General features: G+C 40.4%; 1 protein-coding gene across 1 annotated transcript in view; it reads right to left on the bottom strand.

The window, feature by feature from the left end:
* kirrel3b (kirre like nephrin family adhesion molecule 3b) overlaps window positions 1-22,272 on the bottom strand; it is a 205,739-nt gene extending 183,467 nt beyond the window's left edge. The window contains 1 exon segment of the mRNA XM_082182190.1: window positions 21,546-22,272. Within this exon segment, the coding sequence (XP_082038316.1) occupies window positions 21,546-21,588 (43 nt within the window). The 5' untranslated portion in view covers window positions 21,589-22,272.
* Window positions 22,273-22,553: the final 281 nt, after the last annotated feature.

Genomic DNA, 22,553 nt, shown 5'->3' with positions numbered 1-22,553 from the left:
AATTTGAATGCTCACTGTGTGTGTCTGCCTCAAAGAATATATCAAAGTGCTACTGTTCTTCAGAAAGGCTCAATGTTCTACAACTATGTAAACTGCGACATTACCTAAAGCGATCACAAAGCATTGCTGCCCGGATTCGTGAGTCCAAGATTTGAAAGAGAAGTATTTTGATCTTTGCTTGAGGCCATTAGCACCCTCACAAACCCTGTTTCAACTTAACAACTTCACATTCAAGACTAGTTGACTAGAGCTGGAATTGTGGGTCCATGCATATATTAGGGCTTATGTTTTAACTAAAGATATTAATATTGACTTATTAAATATTTTTAACACAAAAAGTTGTAAGACAAAGACAAACTTAACTGCTAAATAAACTGCTTTGAAACAGCATTATACATTTAAATTCAATTAATGTTTTTTTCTTCTTCTTTTTTTCACATGATTTATTAACAGTACTCTAATATGTAAAAAAAAAAAAAAGCACTGTTAACTTAATACAAAGTAAATATTTTTCAGATAATATTTAAATCATTTGGTTTGATGTTAATGTGGAAGCAAAAGCCAAAAAGCTGATTTTGGAATAATGTAATATTGCATTTTTTTTTCCTTCTTTTTTTCACACAGCAGATATTGGCTTTTATGCCTGGAAAAATGCAATCTGTAAAATGTACATTTCAGATTTACATCAGTCTGAATTGTGAGTAATTTGCATCCCACAATATATATACCTTGTATCATATATATATACATATAGTTACTTAATTTAACCAGAAATGTGCAAGGAGGTTTCAGTAGAGCTTTATCCACCATTACATTTCTGGGAAGTCTTTTCATGTATTTTGAAAGTGTCAGACAGGCGTCTGACAGCTGAAGGTGAAAGTCAGGTTATAGGGCAAGACAACGACAGTCTGCAGAGACCTCAGCAAGACCTCCTATATGACAGAAGTCCATATCTGTGCACTGACTCTGTGGTGTTGATTTCATCCTTTTATCTCCCTTTCCGCGGTTGTTTTTTCCATGTTTCGCCACATGCGTTCTGCGGTGTTGCACTGATTTGATTTCCCAGCTCTCCTTTTCTGCTCTGCGTGACTTAATCAGAATGACAGTGTCTCAGAGCCCCGGGAAAATCTCTCTCTCTTTCTCTCTCTCCCTCTTTTCTTTTCTCCCTCACTCCGCAAGTTTGCGCTGTCCGTGACAAACTCACAGTGGCACCTTTCCTCGTGTTGTGTTTCCGCAGAGAGCCTTGTCATACACACTTCAGTGTGTACACACACGCGTACAAACCCTGTTTCTGCTTCTGCTCCTTCCCATCAGCTCATTCACTCTCTCTTTTATCACCCCTCGCTCTTCGTTCCTCTCAATTTAACATAGCGTTAATGCAAATATCAGAAATGTTTCACTAAGTGGAGATTTATTGGGAATATCTTCAATTGTTCCACCATCAGTTCTCACATAAAGGTCTTTTAAAGCACCTTGAGGTTCTTTGCAGTGGAGTTGGTTGTTTTACAGCCTGGAATATTTCCAGTAATTGAAATTCAAAAAGAGCATCCAGAGACGGAAAAGTTCCGGAAACCCACCCAGCGAGTCCTGTTTTTCTCTCTATGATGTATCAAAGCACTCGCCTAAAGCTCAAATACGTGCTTTCGCCGTTTACTATGTACACTTCTCGTTTTCCTGCTACCAAATGATGCTATCTGGACTTTTACTGCTGAGGTCAAAGCACTCGTGATGCTTGTTTTTAGCGCACAATCCTGACGCAAGTCATGTGAAAGGCTTAAAACCGCAGCCTACAGCTAAAGTACAGTCACATGACACATTACACATGCCAGAGGAGAACTGGCCCCCGACTGAGCCTGGGTTCTCCCAAGGTTTTTTTTCTCCATTAGGTCACCTGATGGAGTTTTAGGACACCATTAGGTCACTTGATGGAGTTTTTCGGTTCCTTGCCACTGTTGCCTTTGGCTTGCTCAGTTGGGGATATTTTGGGGATATTTAATTTAATTTTATCAATCAATAAATTCCTCTTGAAACAAACTTTGTTGTATTATTTAAATTGAATACTGTGAAGCTGCTTTGATACAATCTGTATTGTGAAAAGCGCTATACAAATAACCTTGACTTGACTTGACTTGACTTATTGCCCATTGTAAAATCACAAATAATCACTTGATTTTCCCAGACAAAAGACTTGCTGAGGTATTTTGCATCAGATGTTTCTCCTGAAAAAAAAAAAAAAAAAAAAAGGATAAGGAACTCAGTAATCTTACATGCAATAGAGTTTCAGAGGAATCCACGTCTCAAACTGTGCTTGGATTTTCCAAGATACGGTCTGCTGTCAAAAGTCAGTGATCTCAAAATTTTTCATCAAATTCTTCTAAGATAAAAATATTCAACTGTACAAGTTGGAACCGTTTTGCATATGTCTGCATATTTTCTGATTTTGTTTTTGTTATAACATTTGATCATACATAATATTTAGCAGGAAGAGGACTTTGGATTTTCCTTTTCTATATCAAAAGTGTTTCTCCTGCTATTCATTTGATAGCTCTTACTTTATGCCAACAACTGTCTCATTTCTGTCTACTTGTATTTTTACAAAGGAATTGCAAGAGAATCAACTGAGAAAAAAAAGAGCTACAGACAATAACGTTTTCCGTCGAGTGAGCTGATATTGTTTTAGAAAACGTTAATATGTCCTTAAAATATCCTTGTCATCGTGCATCCCATCCCGTTGGATCCATGATCTGTTGTTCCAAAACACAATGCGTTCGATTACACGCAGCTGCGCTGCAGTAAATGTAAGGTCATTAAATATTAAAACAGACCCCTGGAGACCCTTTAGTCATTGCATTTAGGTGAACAATTATTTGTGCCTAATTGTCCGGCGTTCACAGCTAAAGCGCTTGACCCGTCGACACTGGCAGCGAGCGACAGGTGTATCTCTGACCCGTCTCACCCGCAGCCCTTCTCTCATTCAATTAGAGACAACAATACTCACACCTGTCAGTGGCACATTGGCCAGCTCTTTTCCTGTTCTATCCATCTTTCTCTCTCATCTTGTGTTGCACATGTGGGGGTCCCTCTCCTCTTCTGACCTGTAAATACTGCAGGAGGTCTGGAGACTGATTCTGTCTGACAGCCCCTCACCAACGTAATGTCTTCTGCCCTCCCTTTCACTGCCATCTCCCCTGCTCTCTTCCACTTGTCTAAGCATTTTAATGACATATGCTCGCAGGCTTTCTCCAGCCGCAGTCATACTAGTGGAGCGTGCCTTCCTCTGAGCGAGGGATGTTTGCGGAGGAAAGCAGGGGATGAGTTATGTGGACTGATTTTTGCTCCATTTTCATTATAAGCATTGTCGGGAACAAAAAATGCATTTCCCTTGCACAAAGTGGTTAATTTGCCTCTGTGTAGTCGAGTCTCCAACACCCGATCTTTTCATCTCTCACTTCCCCATGCTATATCCCCCTGACTTTTTCATCATGTTCATTTATTTTCCCTGCTTTATCTTCCCAGACTCTGTGTCTCACTGCGGTCTATTGTACTAATTTATGAGATTCTTTTTTTTTTTTTTTAGTGATGGAACATTCTGCCTCTTTTGTGAGGTGAGCTGCCTACCTAGACTGCATTTTAAGACACTATAGGTGCATATCTGATGTGGAATAAAAAAAAGTTAGCAGAATAATTCTTTTCCTTCTTTCAGCCCAATTATAAAACTGCATCGCATGTTTCAATCCCAGAATGCACTGTTCTCAGTTATAATAATAATACTAATAAAAATATGGTGGCTGAGACCAAAGACTGTATAAATCCCAAGATGGTTCACTCGTGTTGCTATGAATGGTGGCTCTAGTATTTGAATAATCTCATTATATGTTCTCGTACGATCTGCTTACAGGCCACTGACGGTTAGGTTTTAGGGATGGATCTTTATTCTTACTTTTTATCATATGTTTCCACACAAATCACATTGTACGAATTCATGCAGAAGCTCCACCTTGTAAAATAGCTCTCATGAGAGTGGGTTGGAAGTTATTAGCTTTATCCACATGCTAATGCAAAACTAATTGTGAGGAGTCTCAGTCACTTATGAGGTTTGACTCTTAGAAGGCAGCTGTCTATGTTAGCAGACTAGGTTACTCACTAGGTTTTGGAACAGAGCTATTTCCAGCTGAGATTATTTCCCCAATATTTGCGGACATCAAACAGTTGATGAGTCCCATTGACAAATGGGGGTCCCATAAACTGTTCGATTTCAAACATTGTTCAAAATATCTTTGTTTGTGTTCAGCAGAGGAAATAAATCCGTAAAGGTTTGGAACAACTTTAATGTAGGCAAATGCTGACAAAATAAAAAATTGTTGGGTGAACTATCCCTTTTAGGTTCTAATCCAGTCCGGATGCTGCCTATAAAGACCGTAGACAACAAAGCAGTTCACTAGGCTTTGGAACAGAGTCACCTCTAGCTAAGATAAATGCCAGCTACCCAAACACACACACACTATGTTCTGTCCCCATCCATGTCCTACATAATTTTGGAGCAGGGGAGCACTAGAGCAGGCGCGGGGATGAAAAGGGTCCCGGCGGTCCCGCTCAAGGCTAGTTTATGACGCCGTGGCCCATTCCTCTGTCGTGCTGAGTGGCTCCCAGCTCCAGGGACCTCAGGTTGAAATCTGGTTCAGGTCTCCACTGGGCCTGGCTCTTCTGTTGCCACATCATTAATTCAGCTCAGAGAATTCCACCAGCCATAGATACCAGTCCATCTCTCTTTCTCTCTCTGTTTTCCTCTTGCCTACTTTCATCTCTTTGTTGCCTCATCCCTCCGCAAACCTACGTCTTTCAAAAGCTAAATCTAAAACTGTTGATCTTCCTTGTTTATTTTCTTTATCTCTTTGCTCTCTGGTTTAAGGATTTTCACTTGGTTATAACCAAAAGGATAATCAATTCAGGATTGTCCTAAACAATTTTTCAGGTGACAAGTGATTGGTCTGTTGACACAGAAGTATTTCTACTTGATGTAACACAATCGAATCCGGTATGAACATATTTGATGTTTAATATCCAGTTCAATGGAGCAGGATTTTGGATCAATGGGCGAGGCATTGAAAACCAAGTAAAATTGTTGCGTGTCACAAAAAAGACATTGCAACAGATAAAAACACCCTTTTCTCACTTTTTATTGACTGGTTCAGCAGAGGGAGGACAGGAAATGATGCAATCATCACTCAAACTCATGCCGCCCGCATTGCAATAACCACTAGGCCAAGACTCTGACAGCCAGACATCAAATTACAAGGAATACATGCTCAAACTCTGAGTGCTTTACTTTCTCAGTTGAGAGAATTGAGGCTCGGTTTGCTCATATTTTCTATTCATCATCACCTCTCATTAGAGCTGAGGAACATCAGGGTGCCGCCCCTGTCCTGCACGTGGCCGGTTCTCTTGCCCCCTTAATTGCACCCGAGGCCTTTGATGGAGTCGGTTTTTCCATTTTCACCTCAGCGGAGGCAGAATGATGAGCGAGACAGAGGTGATGGAAAGGACTATGAAGTAGATGGCATTTTCACTGAGGACACCATAAAGGGCTCGGGCATGAAAAGACCCCATAATTCTGTCTGTCTCTCTCATTCGTTTTCCTTCTCTTTTCCCCTCTCATCCCACATGCATGATGCTAGAAGTGTTCTCTGCCTTTGTTGGCCTTGTCTGCTGGTTTACAAGATGAAAGTCACTTGTTTGGCAACCTTCAAACGCAGGAGGCAGAAGGCCTGAAAGTCGCTTTTGTCTCTGACACTTCAATGTGCGCTCTAGCACTTCAAGAGTGTGTGTCTTTATCTGTGTATGTATAGTATATTCTGCCTGAGACTGAGGCTGAAAGGTCTGATTCGTTTAACACAATATAATAGAGAAGCACATGGTTGTTGGACGTGTCTAAGGCGATATGTGTTTTTATATGCCATTTATGCGGTTGGAACTGATAATTAAGTATCAGTGTAAATTCTATGTCAAGTTCTTTATATAATAAAGCTATACACATAGATTTAAATAGATTCAGATGGCATTTCAGAGAGAAAGGGTGGAATGGCTTGACTTGCTGGACAAATATATTACATTGCAAACCATTAACATTTGCTTCGTCCATTGATGAAACCCGAGATGTTATTGAGCCAATCCAGACCTTCCAATATACTACAGCCAGACAGTCCATCAAAACATTAGAGATAGACAAGCTTTGTGTTATGAAAGTACTTCTTTCCTTATATAAAGTCTTTACAAATTCTCAATATCAGCACAAAGATGACATGAAATGTCATTTTGAGAACTTGGGGTTGTTGGTCACTGACAACTTTCTCATTACTTTCTCATAAAAACATGACTCATGGATCCATTATACTGTTACACATGCGTTTTCTTTAGTAGTAGTAGACATAGTAGACTGTGTTTATGTGAATACTCGCCAAGAGCGGCATTTTATCATTATTTTGTGTGAATTTGACTGTTTATGAGCAATACGCGCAATCCCATACCCAAACACAAGCCCTGTACCATGAACAATATTCATCCAGAGCAAATAAAACAAATGAGTGAGGGGAGGCAGGTTTGTGTGTCACTCGCGGTCGGACAGATGAGAGAGCGAGAAAGAACAGCCGGTACGTGCATCCATTCTGAGGAAAATGAGAATTGGAAGCAATTCAGATATTTCACTTAGTTTATTTAAGATATTGTTTTATTATTTCAGATGCCTTTTAAGAGACTGCAATTTAAAAATATATATATTATATAGAATTCAAGCTGACACCACTGCTGAAATCCAGCCGCATTTGGCAGGTTGGAAGGTTGACGGGTGTTAATGTCAAGCCCTGCTTATACAGTCTCTCAGGCTTTTTTTGTATTAAGATTGAATATGAGAGAAAAAAATAATCTTAGTAATATAAATACCATACGATGAACTGGCACACAGACAGGCATGTCGGCGGTAAGGATTACCTAGGCAGTTTACAGTTACCTTTCATTTGTAGCAACAATCCCATTCCTTTTGAGCATTTCCAGCTTTCTGGGGCAATAACTTTGTTTACCTTCTGAGGTATTGTGAGTTGATGTTCCTAATCAGACAACAATTAGATAACACAGGATGTGAATGGGAATAAATCCCCCTGAGTCTTGCAGGAAAACAGGAATGCTTTACTTTCCTAAACCTCTCAAAACAGTGCGTTCTTTTTCACCTTAAATATAGCTATTTTGTTTTCTTTCTTTACCCCCATCTCCTTCCTTCTTGTCTTTTCTTCTCAGTCCAGAGAAAAGCTTACAGATGGAAAGTAGTCGGCCATATGCATTTACTATCACATATTATCCACAGTATTCATACTCATGCAAGAAATGACAATATAAAAAGGTTTAATGGTAGTCATATTTCAGAAAAAAAAAAAATCTGTATATTAATTTAATAGAGACACTTTTTCCCCCCAAAGTGTCATACAAATGTGAATAATACAAGTAGAAACAATTAACCCAAGGGAGAATGGGTAGTACAACATTACAACAGACTGGTTTGTCAAGGGCTTCCAGTAGTGATGTCTTGAGAGTCCCAGTGTTCTGGTGAAGGATGAGAGTTTATTTTATCACCAAGGAACAAAAAGTGACCTTGTAAACACACTGGACATCATTCATTCACTGGAGGCAGGAGAAAACGTAAATCTGATTGGAAGAGATTGGAAGGGTAGGTGCTGAATTCCAGTGGTCGTGCCTTAAATTTTATGTTGGCAGTGTGATGTGGCTCTTCTTTCACTCTCGTTCGAGGAATTGTGATTTAAACTGAAGTCTTAATCATTGATGGGGAGCTTCCTGTGACCCTACATCCTTTCTCTCTCAACATCCTCATAAAAACACCCTAACCCAGCAGTCCCCCGGGCTTGGGTGCATAATGTGTGGACCGTACACACTTACAGGCTATCATCTCTATCTCTCTCTCTCTCTCTCTCTCTCTCTCTCTCTCTCTCTCTCTGCCTCAGACCTATATCTTTTATATGGCTGCAGTCCACTTTGCTGCTATTATACTGCTCTTCATGGTAACATTATCACTTAAGATAAGGGGTTCAATAAACTGCACTCTCTTTTAGGGGCACTCTGCTCTTAATCCAATCTCTGAATATAAGCACCTTTATCACTGGCTTTACTGTAGACCCTCACCTCACCTCCAGCCCACATTTCCAATAAGAGACATACCAAGTCGGCCGTCAGCCAACAGCAGGCCGTTGTAGAGCGTCTGTCAGTTTAGTTTTTGCTGTGTGTCAGAGCCCGTCTGTTGTGTTCATGAGTGAATTATGTTATGACTACTATTTTGAACTGTTGTGTAATGACGTAAAGTGTGTAGAGAACGGAAGTGATGAGTAAACAAGATGGAGGAAGTTTGCTACTCCTGTCTCGTGTGCTTTATTGCTGCTGACTAACTCCTGACAGACACCACACCGTCTGTATTTGTTTGGCCGATTGAGGATTTTGAATAGCCATCGGGCAGTCGGTGAGACAGATCACTTTGATTGGCTGTTCAGCTCAGCGAATCAGTGCATGAGAAGAATAGCGGAAGGGATGAAAGAGAACAAAGTGCACAAAGAGAAGGCTGTTTTATTTTTACATATTCATCTTACATGAGCAAAAAAATTCTTAATGACATGGCCGTCTGGAATGAAGAAAGTGAGGACCAACTGATCCGGATGATTCATATTAAAAATGGTAAACGAGAGCTGCTTTTGATTATGGTTTGTATATTTGCAGTCCTAGTTTCAGTTTCCGTTTTTAAATGACGAATATAGACTACTGCCACCAGCTGATATAGACAGTTATGGAGCAGTCGTGGCCTAATGGTTAGAGAGTCAGACTGGTAATTCGGAGGTTGCGGGTTTTATTCTCAATACAGGCCGTAAATGACTGAGGAGCCCTTGAGCAAGGCACCTAACCAGGTGTGTGTGTCCACGGTTTGCAATGTGTGTATTCACTACTCATTACTCCTGACTTGGATGGGAGAGGAACTTAAAATGTAGAGGACAATTCCGAGTTTACCATACTTGGCCTTCACAATTATTATTCTTTTTTTCTCTCATAAAGGTGCATTGGCTGTCGTCTGTGGTGTTTTAAGCTCAACTTTTTGGTCTAGATGCAGATGACGACACGCTGCTAGGCCATGGCCTTTAACCCCTTTCTGTTCAGCCAAGCTCCAAAAGAGCCATCGAGGAGTTGATTAAATCCATTCTAAGTGGTGATTCCTAAATGGAGAGGTAGGTTTTTTTTCCCGGGCGGGCAAGGGCAGGGCTGTGGGGAGCTGGGTCGTGGCCAAGTGGTGGCACAGCACGCTAGTGCCTCCTGGCCGACTCTCTGATTCGCACTAATGTCCTCAGGAGACCGAGCCGAGACCACTGTCAACTGGCCAGGGAGGCCGGCCAGATTGAAACCCCTGCCAGCATGTTTGAAAGGATAGCAAATCATTTAGCCACCCTGATGGCACATTAGCATTTTTTCAGGCGACGTACTGGCATGGAATAACTGCACACTATTAAACTCCCTTTGAAGTCGACACTCGCAGGATACCACTGTAAATACGTATAAATAAATAGGAGAGCCCATAATGCACAAAAAAGCGTTGGCTAATTACAGCGTGGCTAACATTGTTTGCACTCTCTCACAGGGAAGCACTCTGACACTCAAAGCACAAAGCAGAATCTGAGGTGAAAATTATTCAGCACAACAATGCTGAGAACACAGAGGCTGAAAGCTGGGAAATAAAAGAATGAAGGACACGTAGGTGTTTGGAGAGCCAAGTCCCTTGTTCACTGAATTCAGCATAAAAAAAAAAAAAATGTTTTGCTCTATGGGAGCAGTCAATAACCAGATAGTTCAAAAAATCATGTATCGACTCATCCATGTTCAAATCAAATATAAACGTATACGTTTGATAGGATGTTTGAGGTGAATGCGTGTTTTCACATTCAAGGTTGAATGTCTTTAGTGAGATGGGCAGAAGATGTTGATGGCAGATTATTTACTTATCACATGTATTGTCGATGAATAAATGTCACGACCTCAAGTCTAAGTCTCAGTTTGCAACTTTCATGTAATTATTTTTTTGTAACATTTTCTATGGTCCCTTTTCACAGACTGTGATGATGTTTTTACAGTTGAGATAGATAGATAGATAGATAGATAGATAGATAGATAGATAGATAGATAGATAGATAGATAGATAGATAGATAGATAGGTGTGTGTGTGTGTGTGTGTGTGTGTGTGTGTGTGTGTGTGTGTGTGTGTGTGTGTGTGTGTTTAGCTAACTGGATTCACTCCACAGCTCCCTCTGTAGGTTGTAAGCATAATGCAGTCAGGACAACAGAACATTTATTTAGGGATTCACATCATGCTCCAAACAGAACGATTCCTCTGACACAAGCATCAAACATTCCTCCATTTCCATTGACCAACATTCTAATTTGCCTGCCAGAAATATGAAATAACACCCATATAGACAAATGCAAAGTGAGGAAATAGCCAAAAAGAAGGAGAGAGAGAGCAAGAAAAAGAGGCATAGCTGCTGTCTCTTCTGCTGTCTGGGTTGTAATCCCTCCTTTGGCACGCTAATTAGCAGCATTAGCATGGCTGAGAGCTGAAAACTTGTTTGAGTTCTGCTTGGAGGAACTAGACATAAGATAGCAGCCATTAGTATTCCTGCAAACAGACCCAAAAAAGTGACGAAAGCTTTCAGAAACTTGCTTTAACTTTTAAAGATTCCACTGCACATTTTTACTTTTAATGTTGTTTTGTGAATAGAACATTTGTCTGGACCAGATCAAAACCAAAGTACAATGTCCATCAATAATCTACACAGATAGCATGCCATATCGGTCATCTGCATGAAAGCTGCTTCTGACTATCTGTAGCATCTTATAGGCACTATTGTACATGTTTTTGCAATATGACAGTGCTGTTTGATAAGTGAAATATCAGGTAGGCTACACACCTTGCATTCAATTCCCTTGTCTTTCTATGATTTCCGGTGTACATGTTTAAAGACTGATTAGCATTTATATTGCTAGGGCTCACTACTGTATCTGGTGTTGCACGGCAGCCCACCACCACTACCACCACACACACTCACATATACACACAAAAAGCTGGCATGTCACTCAACTGTCCGTGTAACACACTGAAGTGAAACTGCCAGACTGGCAGGGCTGGAGAGTGAGGGATCGAGACAAAGACCGAGTCCGTCAGATTTATTCAGGTGTAATATTGCGCCATCCCAGAAACTTCCAACAAAGCGATTGCAAGCCATTGTCAGATTGGCAACCCAATTCCTCCACACTGCCACACTACACACCTCTGTGAGTCTCTACACTGACACGACACTCCTGTCAGCCTTTTACTCTTATTTACCACCAAGCCAGCACAGGATACACTATAGAAGATATGAGAGGGAGAACCTGGGATTTATAGCCTGAGATATTATAAAAACCTATTTTTGCTCTTTTCAACCAAAAAGGTCTATATTACAGGCTTGATCCGTTAGCATTCCCGTTCATCTCAAAGGCAGTCATGCTAACCAGCCAAACGAACCAGCCAGCCAATCTATGACAAAGTATTGCGCTTAACTGAATTACAGTAAATGTTCACTTGTAGGGTAATTAAAAGTATATTTTTACAATATCTGTATTTGTGGATAATATCATATTATAATAATAATACACACTGTGTATAATATAAAAATATATAAGAGACTATATTTCTTACACTTTTTTTGAAGTGCACTTTGTAATGATATTAAAAGTTTTACTTCACATATTAAATCATATATCATTCACATTTTGATGTATTGACTAACATACTAAAGCACATGCACATAATTAGGGCCCGAGCACCGATGGTGTGAGGACCCTCTTGGAATTGCTCTGTTTATTATTATTATTCTTCTCCGCATTTAATTGCATTTTTGAGGGCCTAAACATGCTCGAAAACTCACGAAACTTTGCACACGCGTCAGAACTGGCGAAAATTTACATCTGATATAGGTTTCAGAATTGGGCGGGGCAAAATGGCTCGATAGCGCCACCTATAAAAGTTCAACAGAGTGCGCCTCCCGCTGTGTTCCACGTACGTGTACGAAATTCGGTACATATGTGTAATGACCTAATACCTACAAAAAAGTCTCTTGGAGCATAGCTCTAAACACAACAGGAAGTCAGCCATTTTCAACTTCCTCTCTGATTTTTGTGCACTTTTTGCCATTTTCAGGCCTCGTACTTTAACGAACTCCTCCTACAGTTTTAATCTGATCATCTTCAAATTTGGTGAGTGTAATCTTAAGGCCTTTGCGACGTTAAATTGCGAAGATCTTGAGTTTTCGTCGAAGGGCGGGCCCTCGGCGGCCTGACAAATTTTGATGTTTCGCCATGAAACAGGAAGTTGCTGTAACTCAGGCATGGAATGTCCAATCTGCCCCAAACTTCACACTTTTGATAAGCGTTCTGTCCTGAACACATGACCATGCTCATATTCAGTTACAGTCATAGCGCCACCTGCTGGCAACAGGAAGTGACATGTTTAACACTCTTGTGGACTCCTGATAACATATAAAAAAGTGCCAGCAAGTGCTAAACATGCTAACAACTTACTAGAAACATGCTAAAACATGCTAGCAAACACTTAGCTAAGTGCTAAAGCATGCTGTTACTGCAATTAAATAGGAATTTGCTGTAACTCAGGCACGGAATGTCCAATCTGCCCCAAACTTCACACGTTTGATAAGAGTCATGGCCTGAACACATCTACATGAGAATATTCAGTTATAGTAATAGCGCCACCTACTGGTAACAGGAAGTGTCATGTTTAACACGTTGATGCCGTTCTAGCAACATGTTAAAAATGCCATTGACTTCTAAAAATGCTAGAAACATGTTAAAACATGCTAGCAATACTTAGCTAAGTGCTAAAGCATGCTAATTCAATGAAACAGGATGTTGTTGTTACTCAAGAAGGCAATGTCCAATCTGCGCCAAACTTCACACTTTTGATAAGCGTTCTGTCCTGAACACATGACCATGCTCATATTCAGTTACAGTCATAGCGCCACCTGCTGGCAACAGGAAGTGACATGTTAAACACTGTTGTGGACTCCTGATAACATATAAAAAAGTGCCAGCAAGAGCTAAACATGCTAACAACATACTAGAAACATGTTAGCAAACACTTAGCTAAGTGCTAAAGCATGCTATTGCTGCAAATAAATAGGAAGTTGCTGTAACTAAGGCATGGAATGTCCAATCTGCCCCAAACTTCACACTTTTGATAAGCGTTCTGTCCTGAACACATGACCATGCTCATATTCAGTTATAGTCATAGCGCCACCTGCTGGCAACAGGAAGTGACATGTTTAACACTCTTGTGGACTCCTGATAACATATAAAAAAGTGCCAGCAAGTGCTAAACATGCTAACAACATACTAGAAACATGCTAAAACATGCTAGCAAACACCTAGCTAAGTGCTAAAGCATGCTATTACTGCAATTAAATAGAAATTTGTTGTAACTCAGGCACAGAATGTCCAATCTGCCCCAGACTTCACACGTTTGATAAGAGTCATGGCCTGAACACATCTACATGAGAATATTCAGTTATAGTAATAGCGCCACCTACTGGTAACAGGAAGTGTCATGTTTAACACGTTGATGCCGTTCTAGCAACATGTTAAAAATGCCACTGACTTCTAAAAATGCTAGAAACATGTTAAAACATGCTAGCAATACTTAGCTAATTCAATGAAACAGGATGTTGTTGTTACTCAAGAAGGCAATGTCCAATCTGCGCCAAACTTCACACTTTTGATAAGCGTTCTGTCCTGAACACATGACCATGCTCATTCAGTTACAGTCATAGCACCGCCTGCTGGCAACAGGAAGTGACATGTTAAACACTGTTGTGGACTCCTGATAACATATAAAAAAGTGCCAGCAAGTGCTAAACATGCTAACAACATACTAGAAACATATTAGCAAACACTTAGCTAAGTGCTAAAGCATGCTATTGCTGCAATTAAATATGAATTTGCTGTAACACAGGCATGGAATGTCCAATCTGCCCCAAACTTAATATGTAACATGCAATAAACATGCTAGCAACACATAGCTAAGTTCTAAAGCATGCTAGAAATGCTAAAGGAAGTTGTTGTAACTTAGGCATACAATGTCCAATCTACCCCAAACTTCACACGTTTGATAATAGTTATCTCCTGAACACAAGTCCATGCTCATATTCAGATATAGTCATAGCGCCGCCTGCTGGCAACAGGAAGTGACGTTTAACACTATTCTGGACTCCTAATAACATATAAAAAAGTGTCACCAACTGCTAAACATGTTAGCAACATACTAGAAACATGCAATCAAATACTTAGCTAAGTGTTAAAGCATCCTATTACTGCAATTAAATATGAATTTGCTGTAACTCAGGCATTCAATGTCCAATCTACCCCAAAATTAAAGGGTTAGTTCACCCAAAAATGAAAATTCTGTCAGTAATTACTCACCCTCATGTTGTTCCAACCATGTAAGTCTTTCGTTCATCTTCGGAACACAAATTAAGATATTTTTGATGAAATCTGACAGAATTTTGACTCCTCCATAGGCTTCCAGTGTGACCGAAACTCACCGGCCCAGAATAGTTATTAAAACATCGTTAAAATAGTCCAAGTAACTACAGTGGCACTACATTAAGTTTATCATGCGACGAGAATACTTTTTGTGCGCAAAAACAAACAAAAATAACGACTTTATTCCACTTTTCATTTCCTTCTCTCTGGGCCTCGTAGTGTGTTTGCGCTGCGCGTCTGTGTTGCACGTCATCACGCAACACACACATGACCGGCGTCGGCCAATAGTGAGCCTACGTGGTGACGTGTGACACAGACGCGCTGCGCAAAAACACTACGCAAACCAACTAGACATCCAGAGAGAAGGAAATGAATAGTGGAATAAAGTCGTTATTTTTGTTTGTTTTTGCGCACAAAAAGTATTCTCGTCGCTTGATATACTTAAGATTGAGCCACTGGAGTCACTTGGACTATATTAACGATCTCTTTAATAACTTTTCTGGGCCAGCAAGTTTCGGTCACACTGGAAGCCTATGGAGGAGTGAAACATGGCTCAGATTTCATCAAAAATATCTTAATTTGTGTTCCGAAGATGAACGAAGGTCTTACGCGGTTGGAACAACATGAGGGTGAGTAATTACTGACAGAATTTAAATTTTTGGGTGAACTAACCCTTTAATATGTAATATGCTAGAAACATCATAAAACATGCTAGAAATGCTAAAGGAAGTTGTTGTAACTCAAGCATACAATGTCCAATCTGCCCCAAACTCCACATGTTTGATAAAAGTCCTGCACTGAACACATCTACATAGCGATATTCAGATATAGACATAGCCCCACCTACTGGCAACAGAAACTGACATGGTTAACACAGTAATGCAGTACTAACCACATAACTATTGTGTACTAAGCATGCTAAAAACATACTAAACCTGCTAGCAACTACTATATATACCTCCTTAAATGCACATTGTCCAACCATGCTCTGTCTTCCTAAAGCCACCGGGTGGCGGCGGCACGGGTGCGAGGGCCCTTTCATCGCTGCTTGCAGCTTTAATTATAATTTTAACTATACTGTGTTATTTAATATCACATTTAAAGATAATGTATTTTAAATGTAATATATTGCATTTTCATTATTACAAATACATGACATACAAGGTTCAACAGAAATTATATTAAAGTATATTTTAGCTTACCAAAAATGCTTGTCAGTAAAACATTTTAAACATATTTCAAATAAATGAAATTACATATAAAGATGTACTTTTTAGGGTTGCACTGTTTAGGGTTGACCCACAAAGGTTGTCCCACTGACCCAACAACGAGTTTAGTTTACCTCTCAAAGTAATGATATAAAATGTGACGTGATATCTTTATTTCAATGTGAGTAGTCTAAGTACAGAGTATAGCCAGCTAAAGCAGGAACAAGATCTCTCCTGCTGTTGATTCCATGTATTAGATCGCAATTTAGACGCCATTAATCTCGGCCATAATCTGTGGCAAAATCCTTGTGGTTTTCCTGGGAGGCTGACCCTCCGTTCCCTTCTGAAGCTCTCTCTGCCTAACATAGGTTCATGGAGAGATACGTTTCCCGTCCCTTTTGGCCCCCTCCGGCTCTCTGCTCATCCTTACGGAATAAACAGAAAGAGCTGAGTGGAAGCCCCACAGGTGACCTCATGATCGCCGCAGCATCTGGTTAAATTACTCAACATCACGCTCAGCAGACATGTAATCCCACATAATGCCCATTTCTCAAAAAGTGCACCAATTTGGATAAATCCAGCAATTCAGCTCTATAGCCCTGAGATTTCCGCAGGGATGGTTTCATAAGCACGGAGGGCGCAGGGTGGGCGCAGGTCAGGGGTGTGGTGGAGGATGATGGAGATGAAGGGTGGGGGGTGGCGGGATTGGGTTCTGCTACTGTGGTTAAAAGCACAGATTTCATTGGTTCAGCTTAATAAAGTCCAGTAAACACATCTTGTTTATGCACAGAGCTTGTCAGCAAAGCTGCTCTCACTGGATTTCAAGAATCAAGGCCAAATTAACGGCCATCTTCTCTTGACCTGAATCTGAGGAGATACAAACAACCCAACTGAAGAAAGGAAAATCTCTCTCGATTTCCAATGAATTCTGTTTTAAACATGGAGGAAAAAAGAAAAAGAAAAAAGAAGAAGTGGAGGAAAACGCACATATTCTACAGCGGATCATATTTCTTAGATTTGGGATTTTCTACCACTCTTTTGGACCAATGATTTTTTGTTACTTTTCCATAGCTTTTCCAGTTGTTCATGCTTATTACATTTATAAAAAAAGAAAATCCTGACATTTAATGTTAACTACTTTGATCTTAGAATAACTACCAAAATGTAAATACACATTATATATCACACCTTTTTATATATATATATATATATATATATATATATATATATATTTGTGAAAACCCAACAATCTAATACCCTTTCTGATCAGTGAAACCTTAAATGAAAAAAAAATGAAAAACAAAAAAAAGAATGTATGAAATATAAAATGTGTTCTATCTTTATTTCCATCTGAAATACTGTTCTATTACTTCTAGAAAATAACCTCCCTCTCTCTGAGAAATGCAGTCGTCAGTGTTCACTTGAGAGTGGGAGTGGGCTAATGTGGCCAGGGAAGGTGTTACCGCCTTATGGACCACATTAAAGGGGTCGGACGTCACAGACAAAATAACAGTAGGTGGTCACAGCTCAGCGACTCACACATGTATCCGTGGGCAGAGCCGGTGTCAGCTCTTTAGCTTTGGTTGTCGATAAAGAATGACAGCAAGAAGGACAGAAGAATACTGATACGTGTTTACTGTCCGTGATGACTATGCGTTTATGTCATTTATGTTAACCATCGCTGGCACACAAAACGGCTTAATCCGAGGATTAAAAATATGGTCCGGTCTAAGAAGAAACTGGAATGTCATGTAGAAATTTGAAATTAATTAACCCTGAAATATTACTGAGATGTAAAAATCCATTACATTTGATCGGATTTGGTCCACATCCATGTTGAAAAAGGATTTGTGATGATTTGCAAAGTCTGACCAGGGAAAAATTGTTCCACATTTTAAAATGAAACACACTGAGATTCCTTTTATGCGTGTATAAGGCAGCCGAGATTTGGCCTGAAAACAGCCAAAAGTGACATTTTAATTACCAGCCTGGTGAGGTGCGGCTTAGTGAACGAGAGAGAGAGAGAGAGAGAGAGAGAGAGAGAGAGAGAGAGAGAGAGAGAGAGAGAGAGAGAGAGAGATACAGAGGACACACTAAGACCTGCTTTCTAGGGTTAAGACACAGCTTACGCCCTTGGCTGCGTGGGGACTTAACACCAGACGCTCCTGAAGAGCATTTGCCTCATCTATCAGAACAAGACGGCAGCGGTTAGGAGAGGATGACGGGGGGAGGGAGAGAGTGATGGAGGACAAGAGGAATGTGGATAGACATAGACGGTCCTCAGATCTATGTCACACTGCCCCCAGTGGACTTGAGCACGACAGGGGAAGAGGAAAGCTGAATAATGTGTAATGAGACACTCTATAACGTTGAGTCCTGCAACAGAGTATTGGATGGGAGAGAGGAGCGTATATTAAAAGACCTTTTTTATGATGTTTTGCTGAAATGCCATTAAAAAAAACACTGATTTCCCTTGTGACACAGGCAGTGACAGAATACAGTTACTGAGAAAAGTATCGGATGGAATAAAAGTGGACAGATGCAAGAGAATTCCATGGTGTGCGTGTGTGTGTATATATATATATATATATATATATATATATATATATATATATATATATATATATATATATATATATACTTGTTTTAAATAAATCTATCTAGAATTAAGTTTAGTTACTTTTCTTAACCCACTGGAAATAGTTGTTGTTTTCTAAACATAAATATAATATCATTTCTGGAGGTTTATGATTAAAACAATGCAAATGAGGTGAGATAAACTTAATTCAAAGTATTCTTTCAAAACAAGTCTCACATTTTGATCAAGTAATTTATCTTCTAGAAATATTTACTTATATTTTATGTAAAATAATGGAGATGAAAAGTGCAATTTCACACAAACCTGATTTCCCTTCTGACAAGGGCAGTGGAAACCGATATTGATCATTTCATCCGAGGAATGGATGGAGCAAAAAGGGGCAGATGCAAGAAATTGTATATTTGTTGTCTTGTTTTCCAGTTAAATAATCCAAAAACCCTTTGAACTATTTTAATTGATGGATATAGCATTGTTTCACAAGATAATAAGTCATGTTTCCAGAAAATATATCTAGAATTAAGTTTAGATACTTTTCTTAACCCACTGGCAATTTTCTTTTTCTTGTTTTAAGCATAAATATAATAACATATTTATGAGGTTTATGATTAAAACAAGAAATGAATGCCAGTGGGGTAAGATAAATTAACCCAATTCAAGATATATTCTCCCAAAAACAAGTCTTATCATCTCAAGCAATTTTGATTTTCAAGCAATTTCATCTTGTTCTAAGGATTTTTGCATATTTTTAATGAGAAATGAGACAAAAATACTGATTAAGTAGAGGACTTTTCGGTGATGAAACGTGCTTTTCCACAAAAATTCCATGAAAAACCCTGATTTCCCTTCTGACACGGCCAAGTGAAGGAAAACAGATATGGCGAGAAGCAACATTTTTCATCCGAGGGACGTGTTAAAAAAGAGAAATGGAACAAAAGTGGACAGATAGAGAAGCTAGAAAAAGCGCTGTCTCTCAGAAAATGAACAAACTATGACTAAGAGAGCGAGAAAAAAAAGATGTAGAGAGAGAGAGAGAAGCTCTTGGACAGAAGGTTTGCCTGTGGTGCGACAGCTTTCTGTGTTGCACAAGGGTGAGCTTCTGCCCGACTGTGTGCCATCAGTTAGGGCTTGTCACCTGGTGTGTGTGTGTGTGTGTGTGTGTGAGGGAGGGAAAGTGCCCTACATATACCCTCAACTCTTGACAAAAACTCAATACAGACTTTCTAAGCTCCAAGCGCCGCTATTGGACTTTTTGTCAACCTCTCACACACACATACGTTTCTCCTCATCCTTCTTTTTCTCCCCTAAATAAAAGACTTGTTTTTCTCCAGGACTTTTTCTAATATATTTATTTCTGCTGACACTGGTTAGCTCCATAAACAGCAATAATGTGTAGAACACAATCTAGCTTTGGGGAACCTGCCATCCCCAGGGGCAGAGCGGGGCGACAAGAACGCCTGTTGTTATCTTGTTTACCTGCCTGTTTTGCTTTTATTTTGTACAACCACAATACCTAGCTCAGCTCAACTGCACAGCAAAGCAAAACAAGCCGACTTTGCCTGGTGCGTGATGCTTTATGTGCTGAGAGCTTTAAAGAGTTAGACGGGAAGGAGATCAGACAGACTGTCTGACTGCATTTCTATTGGCGGTAACTGTGTATTGTTAGCATGTTGCATTAAGACATCCATAATTATGATCTTTTTAATGATGATTTCAAAGGGTTATGAGCTCTTTTTTTTTTTCATAAATTCATTAAAAATAAATCAATTCATCATAAGAATTTAACATGTTTGATACATGGACAGTTTGTTATGCCAACTTTCTGACAAGAATAGCATGAGGATTTTAAGTGTTTTCATGAAAGATGTCATCAAATGATGAACGCTAGTGTTCCCCCATCTTCTAAAACCATCCACAATGAAAAAAAAAAAAAAAAGCCTATTCGCTGGACACATAGCTAACACTGCTATAAAACTAGATCATAAAGCTGACAGCCTCCCGAGGCATGATCTACTAAACAAGAAACGGAGCGCCCCATACTTCACTCCCACTGTCATCCTCAAAGCATTTCCACACTCTCTCCCTGTTTTCATGTGTGAAGTTATAGATTAACACTGTGGGTTATGTGAACATGCTGCTCTTGCCATCAGATCGTGAGTGAAGGGTACAGTATTTGCAACAATTTAATGAGGGTTGGAGTGAGGAAACAAGTTGAGTGATAAGCAGGTCATTAAGTTTGCTCTGCCAACTCGGCGCGGCTTTGATTTGCGTACGCTGTGTGATAACCGTGAAGGGCAAAAAGAGAGACTTTGAGGGAGAGAGAGAGAGAGAGAGAGAGAGAGAGAGAGAGAGAGAGAGAGAGAGAGAGAGAGAGAGAGAGAGAGAGAGCTTAGGAGATGCAGAATAAATTCTCTCGTTGTACTTAAAAATAACTGAAACTCTGTAGCCTAAGATGATTCCATTAAAGTCCGAGGACCCAAACAAACTCTTTGTGATGCATCCAGTGCTGGTAGTTTCCCGCACAAGGGGCTTCAAATAAAGTCCCGGGGCTTTCGGATTTATTTGAACTTCCTTTTCTGGGTCACCGGTCGCTGCAGAGGAAGACAATCAACTCAATCTATCTAGCGCTGGCGAGTCACTGCCTCCCCTTTCAGCTGCGCGCGGAGGACGCGTACGAGAGAGCCGGGAAACGCTCTGAGGGGTCTCCGCGGCAGTCTCCAATTCAATCCAATTGTTTTTCAAAGACAACCACCTGGTGGCAAGCAGAGGAAACATCCGTCAGCCGATGCTAAGCCCGACTGTTTACAGACTCCGAGACCGTCTAAGAATAATCAAGTGCAGTGTGTTTGCTCGCCGGAGCGCGAGTTGAACATCCTTTGACGTGCCTTCGGTCAATAGCCTGACCTCACAAGCAACCAAGATCTGGGTGTTCAATGAAACTTGTATGACAGACAAACAAGATGCCATGCAACTACTTCAAACTGTTAGACACAAACTCTGGGTTTCACAGCCGAAACCTCCGAGCTCAAGACTCCAGTTCAACTCCCAGAGATTCCCATCTCGCAACACTGACACAGGACACAACACAGCGGAGACGAGGAGACCAGGCAGCTTACCGTGACCCGTCAGCCACAAGATCAGAAAGACCTCCGGGATCATCTCGGCACTTCGCAGGGGTTGTGACCTCTTGGGCACCGAGTGGAAGTCAGGCTGGGAAAGTTCACGCACACACACACACCGGCGCACCACTCTTCTGGCTGGCTGCTATTGTCAGTCCCCCGATGTGCTCTCTTAATGAAGAAAGGCTCTCTGTCAATCTCTTTCTTCTTGTGTTCCCTTGTTCGCTCTCTTTCTCAGTGTGCTGTGATAACAATCTGCTGTGTTGTCCTACGGTAACTGAAGTGACTCTGTTCTGATGATGCGTGTGCAGGCGCTCTCATAAACTCAGAGTACTCATGCTCTCTCTCTCTCTGTCGCTCTCACACACACACACTGCTCTTCCATTCTCTGGCTCACAGAGTCAGTCTGCCTCTCTCTCTCTCTCTTTCTCACTCCTCCCTCCTCCTCCCTGGCTCTTTCTCTCAGTGGAGGAGGGGGCCGGCTGCACACAAGGCCCGCCCACCTGATCAAGCGGAGCAGCGCTGGTCTAACAAGAGGCTGGGAATCAGAGCTAACCTTTGGGAACTGGGACTGAAAGAAAGAAAGAAAGAAAGAAAGAAAGAAAGAAAGAAAGAAAGAAAGAAAGAAAGAAAGAAAGAAAGAAAGAAAGAAAGAAAGAAAGAAAGGACATCTTAGTGAAAAGGGACCAACCACATGTCTAATAATCAAATGAGCTGTGATTGGTTGATTTGCATGTCAATCATCTCGTTCTGTCTAAGTGCTGGTTCTGGCCAGAATAAAAGATTTCAAGTTGAACCAGACTTACAGAGTCAAGAGTCTGTTTGCACTTGTCTAAAATAACACAGAGATGGAACCTTATTAGCTCATCTTTTCTAAATGAGTAAAACAGAATTCAGACTCATCATTTATTGCCCACTAATGTAGAAGTTGTTAATCTCACTAATGCATGGCTTGCTAACAAGACTGTTTTACACATTAAATATTGCATGATGCATTTCCCTTCT

Source organism: Leuciscus leuciscus (assembly GCF_965113295.1).
Source record: "Leuciscus leuciscus genome assembly, chromosome: 10".
Classification (NCBI taxonomy): domain Eukaryota; kingdom Metazoa; phylum Chordata; class Actinopteri; order Cypriniformes; family Leuciscidae; genus Leuciscus; species Leuciscus leuciscus.
This window is presented reverse-complemented; position numbering and strand designations above follow the sequence as displayed.